This window comes from Limulus polyphemus, unplaced genomic scaffold (assembly GCF_000517525.1).
Source record: "Limulus polyphemus unplaced genomic scaffold, Limulus_polyphemus-2.1.2 Scaffold759, whole genome shotgun sequence".
Taxonomy (NCBI): Eukaryota; Metazoa; Arthropoda; class Merostomata; order Xiphosura; family Limulidae; genus Limulus; species Limulus polyphemus.
This window is the reverse complement of record NW_013666369.1, coordinates 28,412-40,608: the sequence shown is the minus strand read 5'-3', so window position 1 is coordinate 40,608 and position 12,197 is coordinate 28,412. Positions and strand designations below refer to the sequence as shown.

The window sequence follows — 12,197 nt, the reverse complement described above, 5'->3', positions numbered from 1 at the left end:
GCGGGCCATTTTCAGTTATATAGTGCTCTGTGAACACAAATTAGTTAAATGACGAAAAATTAGGTGTCTATTTACTTGTGACCACTCAGTGTATATCATAAGTATGGTAGTACTTATAGTAGGAATGAGCCAGATGTACAATATGTGCAAACTGGCAGGTGGTAGTACTGCCTATGTTGGGTTGGACCGGATTGTTCATGAAAGTGGTAATTCAAATATCTCCTCAATAGTTCATCAGAATTTAACATTTTCTAACACGGAAAATGTATTTCCGATAGGTATTTACCTCAACTCACTCACAACTATCTTAAACCTTCATTTGCCCCCTATACATTGGTAAATCTTATGAACAGCACACCAGTCTTTTATATCCCTATATTTCTTGTCATTTTAGCAGCATGTGCTGATCATGTGACCACCTTCCACCAATCCCATTGCACCCTCTATACTAATACAATCCTCACTTTTAAAAATGGCATATACAAACTCGAAAACAAAGGCAAGTCAATGGGGAAGAAGGGTTGGAAGTTGGTGAGTAGAGGTAATTACAAGATTGATCCTTATATTGCAACTTTTTATTTTCTATACTCTCACGCTACTAATGTGTTCCAATACGTAAATTGGACATTTGAGCAAATTTTCAGGATTATTTATCCAAATTCAGAGGTTGCTCAATAATCTATAAGTTTAAAATAAAACTGCATATTTGCTTAATATACTTTATGCTCATTGTTCATTATCTGTTTACACACGACCTGCAATGTAAATATAACACTTGTATGGTTAAAAATTAGTCATATACACACAGTAATATGACAGTATGATTGAGTATGTTGTAAATTTTTCTTTTATGTAGTGGATCTAGTACTGTCTGATACATTGTAATTTACAAATAAAACTGAAGGCTTGTCACGAATATCCATGAATTGCTAACATGTAAATAATTATTTAAGGTAAAATATATTATGTATATAAACTATTAATGACTTTGTATTGTATCTTCATACAATCTAGAATTTTCCTGAACATTCTTTAAAGGTCCATAATATTTTTTGCTATTCTCTAATTTTCTAGAATGTTCTATTTAGTTCCACAATATTATTTCTTGTTCTGTAGTGTTCCATAACATTCTGTAATACTGTAAAATAATCTTATTCTAGAAAGTCTTTTGAACAAAATATATATAAGGAGTTAAAATTTGAGCAGATTATATTTAATAGAATTTGAGAAAACAAAACGAGATATAAATTATTTGTTTTACTGTAGGATAAATAAAGCTTGAAAACCTGATAAAACCACTTTACTGGCAAAAATCAAGATACCAGAAGACAGAGAATTTCTCCTTGCACAAGGAGTCAAGAGCAAAGAAAAAGAAAGAATGATGAAGTAATGAGATGGCAACAAGAAGAGAAAAGACTGAATTAGAGAGTTGACTGGAGCAATGGCAGTGCTGACAGCAATGAGAAAGACCACACAGATGATGATTTTGCAGAGAGAAACAGAATGATACAAGAACCATCTTCTTCTCAGCCTAAAAAAATGGCAAGAAAAAGTGCCATAGACCCCAAGTTGACTGCTACTATAGACAGAACCAAGCTATCAGACAAAAAAGTGACATTCATGCTTATTGCCACTGCAAAAAACCTTAGTCATGACATTCAGGATTTTACAATTAATCATTCATCAATCCGACAAAACAATGTAATCTTCATCAGAACATTTTCAAAAATCTGAAGCAATTGTTCAAACTAAACACCTCCCTAGCTGTTCATGGTGATGGAAAACTTCTCAGCAAACTCATTGGAAAAGAACAAGTAGACCGCCTGCGAATTATCGTGTTTGGATTAGAAATCAATCAACTACTGAGAGTACCAAAGTTGGTTTCCAGGACTGGCGAGGCTCAAGCTGCTGCTGTTACCAGACTACTAGAAGACTGGGGAGTACAGAATCTCTTTAAAGCAGTATGTTTTGATACAACAGCCAAAAATACTAGTCAAAAAATGGTGCATGTGCACCACTAGAAGCAAAATTGGGTAGAAATCTACTGCACTTCGCATGTCGATATCACATGCTTGAACTACTTCCTTCATGCGTGTTCAATTCCTGTATGGGACGAACCTCAGGACCAGATGTTACAATCTTCAAGCGGTTCCAGCAGCACTGGGAATTCATTGATCACACAAATTACCAAACTGCAGACAACAATGCAGATCCAAAAAATGCTATTGCAAACATCAAATATGAAGTTGTGGATTTCACCACAAAACAGCTTCAAGATTCAAACCTAGAGATGACTTCACACACAAGCTCCTGGAACTTTTTATCATATGCAATCTCTGCTCCTCAAAGCAATCTGACATTTCTTTAGAGTCTAAAGAAATATGAAGAAATCAACCCAGCCATATCCAAATCAGCTTCAAAGAAATTTTCTGGACATTTGTAGTATCTTAGTAGAGTTGACAGCCATGATAAAAGTAATGTATGAACATGAACTTGATAAAGGTACTCAAAATCCACCAAAGCAAATCAAAATCAACACCAACACAGTTCAGCAAAAGTCCCTACCAGATTTTGTGACAAAAAATATCCTCAATTTTTGTCAGATGCCTAGAACTTTCAACAAAATTTCTTTGATGTGGATCCTGAATTGTGGAGTCTCAGAGATGACTACAAAGTAGCACTGGAACTTGTGCGAAGTCTGAGAGTGGTGAATAATACAGCCGAAAGGGGTGTTGCACTCATTAAAGAACATAACTCTTTGCTTAACAGTGATGAAGACCAAAAGCAGTATCTACTAGAAGTTGTCCAAGATCACACGTGTCTCTTCCCTGATTCAAACAAAGAAACCCTGACAAAGTAACTGGTAACACAGCACAAATATCATGATTACTAACTAAGACATTAAAGTAATGGACATGGGTTATATTGACATTTTAATTTGGCCATAAAAACCTGGTTTTTCATATTTTATTAAATTTTGTTCTTTTTTAAAGTAGGAATAACTTCGGGGAGCCAGTAAAATATTATTTGTTAAGCTTTATTCATGTTTTATTTTATTTTATCTTATTATCATCCTATAATAGACTTGAAACAGTCAATGAAATCATATTCTAAACATTTTTCAAAGCCTTGAGCAATCACTAAATATTCCATAACATGCTTAAAAATTTTCCTGCTAAGTTTTCTTATACAGTCAAACAAATCTGAAGGGTGAGAGTTTACAAATTCCAAACTTTAAACATTTTATCCCCTTAAGGACCACCCTAGTAAGTACCTATCGGAAGTACATTCTCAGTGTTAAAAATGTTAACTTCCGAAACAGTACTACCTCCGTTCCCCCATAGCTAGAACCCCACATCAGAAAGGTGGAGGGGCCAATAAAGGCACAAGAACAAATAATCAAGCAGTGAGTGATCAGTATGAAAAAAAAGCAAGTATGCCACTATTAAAATACGAGGTGAGGCACACCTGTGAGGTATAATACTACTTCTGCAACAGATATACTCTTCACCCAGTAAAGAAGATAAGACACATAAGGTGGAAATGAAGAAATTACGTGGCTATGGCTAGACGACTGTATATGAATAGGTCAAGTGCGGTCTGCCTGGGCAGAAAACATCCAGGGAAAGTGCATTAAGATACAATATATAATATGCCAAGTGCAGTCCAAGAAGGACAAAAACAAAATGGAAGCACCTTGCATAAGTTTGTAAAATCAAGAAGTGTGAGTACATATGGCAATGAAATTTTGTTTTGTACAAAACCACTCATGAGGAAACCTCCACGGTCCACCACTCCAACAACTGGGAACTGGAAATGGCAAAGACCTCCATGCACTACTAAAAGAAGGGGGGGGGGGGTGCAGTTTGTGGTCCGAGGAACAGAAACACCCCATCTTCACAGTGAGTGTTAGAGGGAAGTAGAGTAAGTGCTAGTATAAAATGATTCAGCATACCTGACCAGGCAATACCTGCCACCAGGTGGGATCCAGAAATGCAAAAGAAAACAACTGTTTCTGAAATGGTAAAAAAAAAGGATGCACAAGTGAAACCAAAATGTCAACTTACCCCACTTAAAGGTGAACAGACGTGTGGAGAATCACCACTGGTGAAAGACGATACCCATCCAAGGAGGATACACCAATATTGTGCAAGTAATGTGCGATGAACACATTGTGAGTTGTCCACATTCCCATTTGTATAATCTCCTCCAAAGAACAGCAGATCTGTGCAGCTAGAAACAAAGGAACATGGCATATCTGGTGTGAAGACACATTAAACAGCCAACAATCTTCCATTAAGAAGACAGAATAGGATAGGTGGATGAGTTGCCAAACCCAGCCAGTAAAGATAACAGGAGAAAGATCACGGGAAACATAGGGATTCCAGTGTATAAAATGGCAAGAACGGGAACCCAAAAGGATTCAGTTCGAGACATATAACAATGAAGGGAACAGACAGGACAAAGAAGACGATCGGGATCAGAATGAAAGTGTAAATGGGAAATAGAAGGGAGGGAAAGAGGAGAGAAGGCAAAACAACCCTCATAAGCAGCAGATGTCTTGAGATGGAACGATTGGGATAAAGGAGAACATAAGAAGCATGGTAAAGTGTGCAGGAAACATTAATAGCAGAAATATCAGAACAACAATGACCACTAATGAGGAGAAGGAAACAGGTCTTAAGGGATAAGTGAGACAAAGAACACTTAGCAACACGTTCAAAAGGAGAATGGGCAAGGGCATGAAGAAATACATTGAGATCCCAATTCTGAAGCATAAATCAAATGGGTGGACAAACAATATGAATAGAACAGAAAAGAATAGATATAGCAGGTGAGAAGTACCTATGAAACAGGAGAAGCAAAAAGTGTGGGATAGAGCAGTACAACAACTAGAAAAGTGGACACAGCCAAACCTTGATCATATAACCAGGTAAAGAACCCGGACAAGAGAGAAACTGAATGACGGGAAGGACGGAATCCCTGGCGGGATAGATGGTCTGCAACCAAATTTATATCACCTGAACCAGGACACACCATGAGTGTGATGTTGTAGCTGTGAGCCCAGTATAAAAGGTCAAGTGTGAGAAAACACAGGGTCCTGGACTTGGTACCCCCTTGTTTGGAGATATAACTGACAACAGTTGAATTGTCAGAATGAACCATAACCACCAGCTCTTGTAAGAGTGGGAGGAAATAAGTGAGAGCCTGATGAACAGCCAACAGCTCCAAGTGATTGATATGGTAAATAGATTCCTTGAAGGACTACTCACCCGAAATCACCCGAGAGTTTAGGGAAGCCTCCCAACTAACCAAAGAAGCATCTGTGAACAGATGCGAGTTGGGACGAGGCAGAGGAAAAGAAACCCCCACTGTAGTAAAAGCCCTGCCAAGTCACCAAACATGGTCAGCCTTGATCCTTGGTGGAAGAGTAGTAGGATGATCCAAGGGATCACTGGAGAAGTTCCACTGGTCTAGAAGCATCCACTAAAGAGAACACATGTGCTCGCCCCAAGGGATTGAGAGCTTCCAGAGAAGCCCATGTTCCCAAAAGAGAGAGAACCTCTTGAGCAGGAAGAGAAGGTGAAAACAAAGCCCGAGTGATTGCTCGTTCCATATCCAGGAGCCGAAGAAAAGGCTGGGCCCAACTCAGAGAGGATTTGAAGAGGACACCCAGAGGAATGAGGTATTGAGTGGGAGTGAAAAAGGACTTCTCCACCTTGATGAGAAACCTCACCCGAGCAGACTCCCAAAGAAGGAAACAGGTGTGTTTAGCAGATTGGACTCAGAAAGAGGCAAGAAGAAGCCAGTCGTCTATGTAATGATGAGTTCGAAGACCCAAGGAATGAAGATGACAAGCAAAGGTATGGACAACCCGACAAAACACATAGGAGCAGAGACAAGACCAAACTGTAGTGGTCAGAACTGGAACACATCCTCTCTGTGGACAAACGGAAGATAACAATGTGACTCCTGAGCAATGGGGATATGAAAGTAAGCATCTATCATGTCTAATCTGATCATCCAAAGACCCGGGAGAAAAAACCCATTGAAGAGAAAGGTAGGATGAATTAGGGTATCTTCAAAAAGGCATTCAGTGGGACAGATTGATAATAAGTCTCCAATCTCTCTTCTTTTTGTGGACAACAAACAGATAGGAGTAAAAACCCAAACGAACAGGCACCACACCTTCTACAGTACCCTTGTGAAGAAGATTGAGAACTAATTCCAATAGACGACTGGACAAGACACGATCCCAAGGAGGAGGAAAAGAAACTGGGAAAGAGGACAGGGGAGGAGGGGACCAAAATTGAATGGATAGACCCCCTGACAGAACCTGTAACACCCATGGATTCATCGTGAAGGGTTTCCAGCTGACGGAAACGAGTTGTAACCTGGCACCCAATTGCCCGTGGGAAGAAATCCCATCACCGATAATGGTGAGGCTGAGAGGAACGGGCGTAAGGAAGGGAATGTCAGAAGTAGAGAAAAGAGTGGGGCAAAGAAGAAGGAGCACAGGGCACTCAAACAGGCAAAGATTGAGCAAATCAGTAGGTTGAGGACAAACAAAATGCAATCTCACCACATTGACACTGGACTCCAAAGACTCAGGAAAACCCTTAAAGATTGTTTCGAGCAGAAATGGGGCCCGACGAAGTTCCTGTAATGACAAAGGGAAGATGTACCTCAGCAAATAATGCATCCCTCCAGCATAAATCTCAACAATACAAAATCCAAGTGGTAAGAGCCAAGGCTGAAGTCAACAACTGGGCCATAGTAGACCACAGAAGGGTCCTGAGATCAGCCGAGAACTGATCAGGAGACTGGTAGAAGGCCTGAGACAACAACTGTAAAAAGAAAAGAACAAGTAAAAGATAGGTCAATGTAATTCAAATTGTAGTAAACTGGGACCTATTAAAATGAACCAAGGAATCAGGAATAGAACCCCACAAGGAAAGATGAGAATCTAAATGCTGAGAATACAAATAGGGATTTGAGGCACGTTGGTAAGCAAAAGAGAATTGGTCCAAAAGTCAAGAGAGAGGAGGCATACCCACTCCCAACTGTAATTAAGCAGCAAAATGTTGAGCATGAACAAGAATGTCGGGAAAAGGAAAAATATAATAAGAATCGGAATGAGGGTCTTCACCCAGCAAGGAAGAAGTAGGAGAATCATGGGCTAAAGGGGAGACATAAAATTTGACAAACCTGATCAATAAGGTGTAAGAAAGGCATGGTTGGCAGACTGTCAGCATTATGTGACTGGCTGAAAAAACCAGGGTAGAAAAACCGAGTTGAAAATTGTCCTCCCCCTGATGAAAAACTTCCTCAGAAGCATGGTCCTGGAGGAAGGGTAAATGAGCAGAAGAACCAGCAAAAGCATCCAACTCCCACTGAATTAATGCCCGAATCTTCTCAGGCAGCATAGGCAACTCGCCGTGCTAGGGCTAGTGAAATGAGTTTCGTCCATATAGGCAGGAACTTCTTTATCCGCCACATGAAAATTCAAATTCATAAGTATATATGGTTTTTGAAAAAAAAAAAACCGGAAAGGAACTACTAAATGAACAACTAAAAACACACATCTGAGCACTGTAGCACAAATCGAGAAAGTGCTGCACTAGTATAGAGGGTGCAATGCAATTGGAGGGTGGTCACATCATCACCAAGTTGCTGCAATGATGCAAAAAATATAGGGTTATAAAAGACTAGTGCATTGTTCATATGATTTATCAATGCCTAGAGGTCAAATAGTGGAGGTAGTACCATTTTGGAAAATGACAATACTATGCAGTATTTCCTTTTATAACAGTATCTATGTAATTACTGTGTCACAAGTTCTGGCAATGTCTGTAAATATCATAGCAAAAAGTCTTAATTTCTTGTTCTTCTTTTTGTCATTTTTTTAAACTTAAAAACCAAAACAATGGTTTCAATCAATTTCACTGAAGTGGTGTAGTTTTAAATGAAGTACCCACTTTTATAAGTATCATCTTATACACATAAAACAGATGTGCATATAATTAGATTTGAGGGTAGGTTGGTAGAGATCCTGATGAGCAATAAAATAAAATCATGGATAGGCTCACCCCGTGCTTGGTATTACTGGCGCACAAGAATATAGCTAACAAGTAAAGAAAAACCTTTTACAAAAAAAAAGTACATGTAAGGATGGCATTTGCATCATCCCTACATAAAACACAGGTAAGAATTAACAAAAAGCACTTTTACACTTGTACATGTATACATAATGACAAAGCTGTGACTCATCTTATGCACCAGATAATCATTACAATAATTTGTTTTTTCTTTCAAGACATTATTAAAAAATAACCTATTAGACAGTGTTGCTTCATATTGATCTAAACGTGTAATAAAGAATACATCTAAATTTTATGAAAATATGAACTAATAAGTTATTTATCCCTGTAATGATACTAGGTAGAAGTGCAGAACTCTTTGAAAGTATAAAACACTGACCACATAAATGTAATTGACAATTTTGAGCTGTGAACTAAGCCTCAATGAATTTTCTATTGGCATTTTTTTTGTTAACTTCTCTTACAAAAAACTGTATTACTTAAAGAGATTTACATTTTAAGATTAAATCATAAACAAATTGAAGTGGATAACCTTGTAGATTTGAGTCTACTTACTACTGGTTTTATTCTGTATCTTAAAATTGCAACAAAATTGCATGCTTACATAAAAAAAAATTTTATTTCATTGTAAACCCAAAATCAAAAAAGATTAACCACTCATATACAATGCAGAGTAACTATGTACAAAATAATGAACACTTTAACCATATAATTTTTATGCAGTAACTGATTTTCATGTTTAGAAAGCAACTTTTTTAAAATGCATTTAATAAAAAAACTGTTAAATAAGTGGACTAATTTCAACCTGTAAGTAAATCTTTAACGTCTTGACTTTTCCAAGAAGTCGTTATTTTTAGAACATTTTATTTACCAATCTCAAAAATGAAACATCCTTTCAATGCTTGTATTAAGGTGAAGGAAAACCTTGTGATAAAAAATAGTATTTTTTTTTTTAACACAGGTAATCAATATAGTACAATTTATATTTGCATACATCGACCTTTGCAATATGTTCCATTTAAATCAACAATCTCACTGATGTACATTATCCTACCTCACTCTGAGCATCAGAAAAAGCCCCATGATGAGGACTGTCTGTCATTCTCACTGCATGATTCAGATGTCTAGTATCATCTAAAACCAAGGGTTCAGTACAAACATGGCTGCTTATACCTCCAAATTCATTGGTCTCTCTAGTTACAATAATGGGAGTGGAAGATAAATCTATTTTATTATTAGTCACTGTGCAATTTGAGTCACTGTATAAATCTGAATTAATTTTGCCATTATGGCCTAGAATTTCCATACAAATGCCAGCATCTTCATTAATACTTGGTGACACAGTAGATGGTACTTCACACACATCACTTAATGTTACAGTACAAATTGAATTGGTTTCTTTGATGCAGCGATCTTTATGCAGGTCTGTGTGATTATCAGAATTCAGAGAACTAGAAGCTGTTGTTGGTATGTGAAACAAAGTATTTACTTCTTCTTCTCCAAAAGATTTGACCATTTTCTGTAAAGTTGAAAACTGTGAATCATTCTCATTGGCTTGTTTCTCTAATTTTTGACATACCTTTTTTCAGCACAATGTTTTGGCTCCATCTCACTTTGACTGTCCTGTTTGTAAGTAATTTGATAATCTTTCTCTTGTAAGGATGCCAGCTGCATATTGGCTACATCATGCATTAGATTTATCATTGATTTTTCCATTTTATCAGTGGTTTTAAAAGAGGCACCATCCCAAGTTATTTTTTTGCAATGACAGCTGTCATATTTTTCAGGTTCTGTATTTAATAAGCACAAACAAGTTTTGTCTGAAGACATGTTTGTAACTGTCATGGTTGTCATCTGTGTAGAATGACCTTCAGATGAACCCATGACCACACAATGCTTTAGTAAGCACCTTTTAAGCAGATACTTTTTTATAAACTGCAGACTCAAGTTCTTTGAGACCACTACCAGAAGAAACCTTTGATGCAGTGGTAGCTGTAGCAAAATCCAGGCTGTTTCCTTTCTGTTGAAGCTCAATAAAGCCAACTAAGAAAGAAAAAAAATATTTCTTCTAAAACAAGACTTGAAGAACAGTTAATTTTCCTTTAGAGATAAAAAAACCAATAATTTGAGACAAAAAGTACAACACACACGACTATGATACATTATAAAATACCAGCCATACACAAATTAATAATCAACAGTTACTATTTATTGTTTTTAAATGATAAAAAAATACAAAGAAAATAAGTGAAAATATATGTTTATCAGACTTAACTAGTTTTAAAACCTCTTTAATCTTCTATTATCCTACTATACTACTAAATATTTCAATAGTTTACAATGTCTATATTTTACATTTTAAAGTTCAAGTTAAAATACTGAGAAATTAGCCTTTTGGGGGGGGGGGTCACCATTTCATGGTGTATACAAAAAGGCCAAAATTATTTTCAGTTAAACATTTAGTACATTTTTTATTCATAGCATGATTGCAAAGTCTTATAGTATGAAAAATATTACTTATTAGAAAAACAGAATGATGTCTAAAACCCTTTTTCTAAGTGTATGTCATGGAAAATTGATGCATTCTCAATTTCATTTTTCCACAAAAGTTAAAACTTGTGAAACAAGTTTCAATGTAAAACCGTGAAAGACAATTCCTGCAAATATTAAGTAAACTAGAGTACTTCCAAGAAAAAAATATGTCTGAATAAAACAGTGCCAGGGAAAGTGAGTTTTGGTTCATGTGCTACTACTCATGGAAATTACTGTACATGAATGGTGTGTCACCCTCCCATTGGTGGAGAGCTCTAGTCTAATAATGATTACATCTAGGCTGTCACAATACATGTGAATACATGTAGGGATGGGAGCTTTGTTCAAGGCTTGTGGTGTGCACAAATATCTTCATGGTAGTAGCATAAGGTAATAGCTCTTTGTGATGCAGAGATGCGACCAAACATATCTGAAATGATGAATAAACTGAACAAATAAACATTAAAACCTGTTGTAAACAATTATTTTATCATAAAGAAGAAATATGTAGTTAGTGTTTCTACACTGTTATTTTTACTGAGTTATATATTAAAATATGTATAATGTCCCTGCATTATGTTATTTCTATGTTAAAAAAGTCAAGAAGTATGAATTTCTAGCTACTTCAGGTCTGATCATCAAGAAAGAACAAACATGTAGTCTGGCTCTTGGTTTATTAGGGCTTTATATAAATTACCCTATGAAGAGATCCCAAACTGTAAATAGGATGGAAAAGCTGTATCAACCATTAACTATTGAAGTTCGTGGATTTTATTATGTCCTTTTGTCACTATCACATTTACTCATCAAAGAATACTTACTGCACCAGGTATTCAAGTGCTAATTAATTGCTGTCTGTTTTTGGTAACCTAGAAATACAGAGATACCATGTACAGAAATATTAATAGAAATTAGAAAACATATACTAGCTTTGTTCTCAACTAAAAAATCTTACAAGAAATTTCAACATAAATAAAGGTCATGGTTGGATATGGTACCATTTTGTAAAAATTAATTAAAGCTTCTTTTTATAAAATTCTAAATGTTGAAAAACTACATATACAGTAAACAATGTAAAGAATATTTTACAATACTATTTATGCAAATATTGTGCAAACTTTACAAACATTAAGCCTTCAACTTTGTGTCATGATGTTCATAATTCATCAGCAAAAAATATATCACACTGAACTTCACTATCAATGTTGTGCTTATGAAAACATCAACAGTGGTTTAGTTCTATCTTTAACTTTGCTGTTATAAATATGCTACTTAGAAACAAACAGGAAAGAGCCTACAAGTGGTTTTAAAAGATATGAACTTCATTTTCAACAACAAACATTTCCTTCAAATAGACGATTTAAGTATGGGCAATCCTGTTTCGCACGTTCTTGCCAATATATTCATGACCAAAATCGAAACATAAGCCATACATTCTGCGCTTCATCCCCCACTATACTGGTACAGATATGTCATGACACTTTTGCTGGTTTCAACTCTACAGAACATACACTAACTTTCTTTAAACACATAAATTCCATTCACCCTAACATCAAATTTACT

General features: G+C 36.3%; 1 protein-coding gene across 2 annotated transcripts in view; it reads right to left on the bottom strand.

Moving 5' to 3' along the window:
- LOC106460362 (A-kinase anchor protein 1, mitochondrial-like) overlaps positions 1–12,197 on the bottom strand; it is a 73,634-nt gene that overhangs the window by 54,104 nt on the left and 7,333 nt on the right. The window contains exons 2-3 of one of the 2 annotated variants that reach the window (XM_022387062.1): positions 11,456–11,503; positions 9,157–10,145 (exon numbers count right to left, since the gene is read on the bottom strand). In XM_022387062.1, coding sequence (XP_022242770.1) covers positions 9,157–9,618 — 462 coding nt within the window. In that variant the 5' untranslated portion in view covers positions 9,619–10,145; positions 11,456–11,503. The remainder of the gene's footprint in view (positions 1–9,156; positions 10,146–11,455; positions 11,504–12,197) is intronic. The other variant, XM_013920054.2, reaches the window with a different exon arrangement.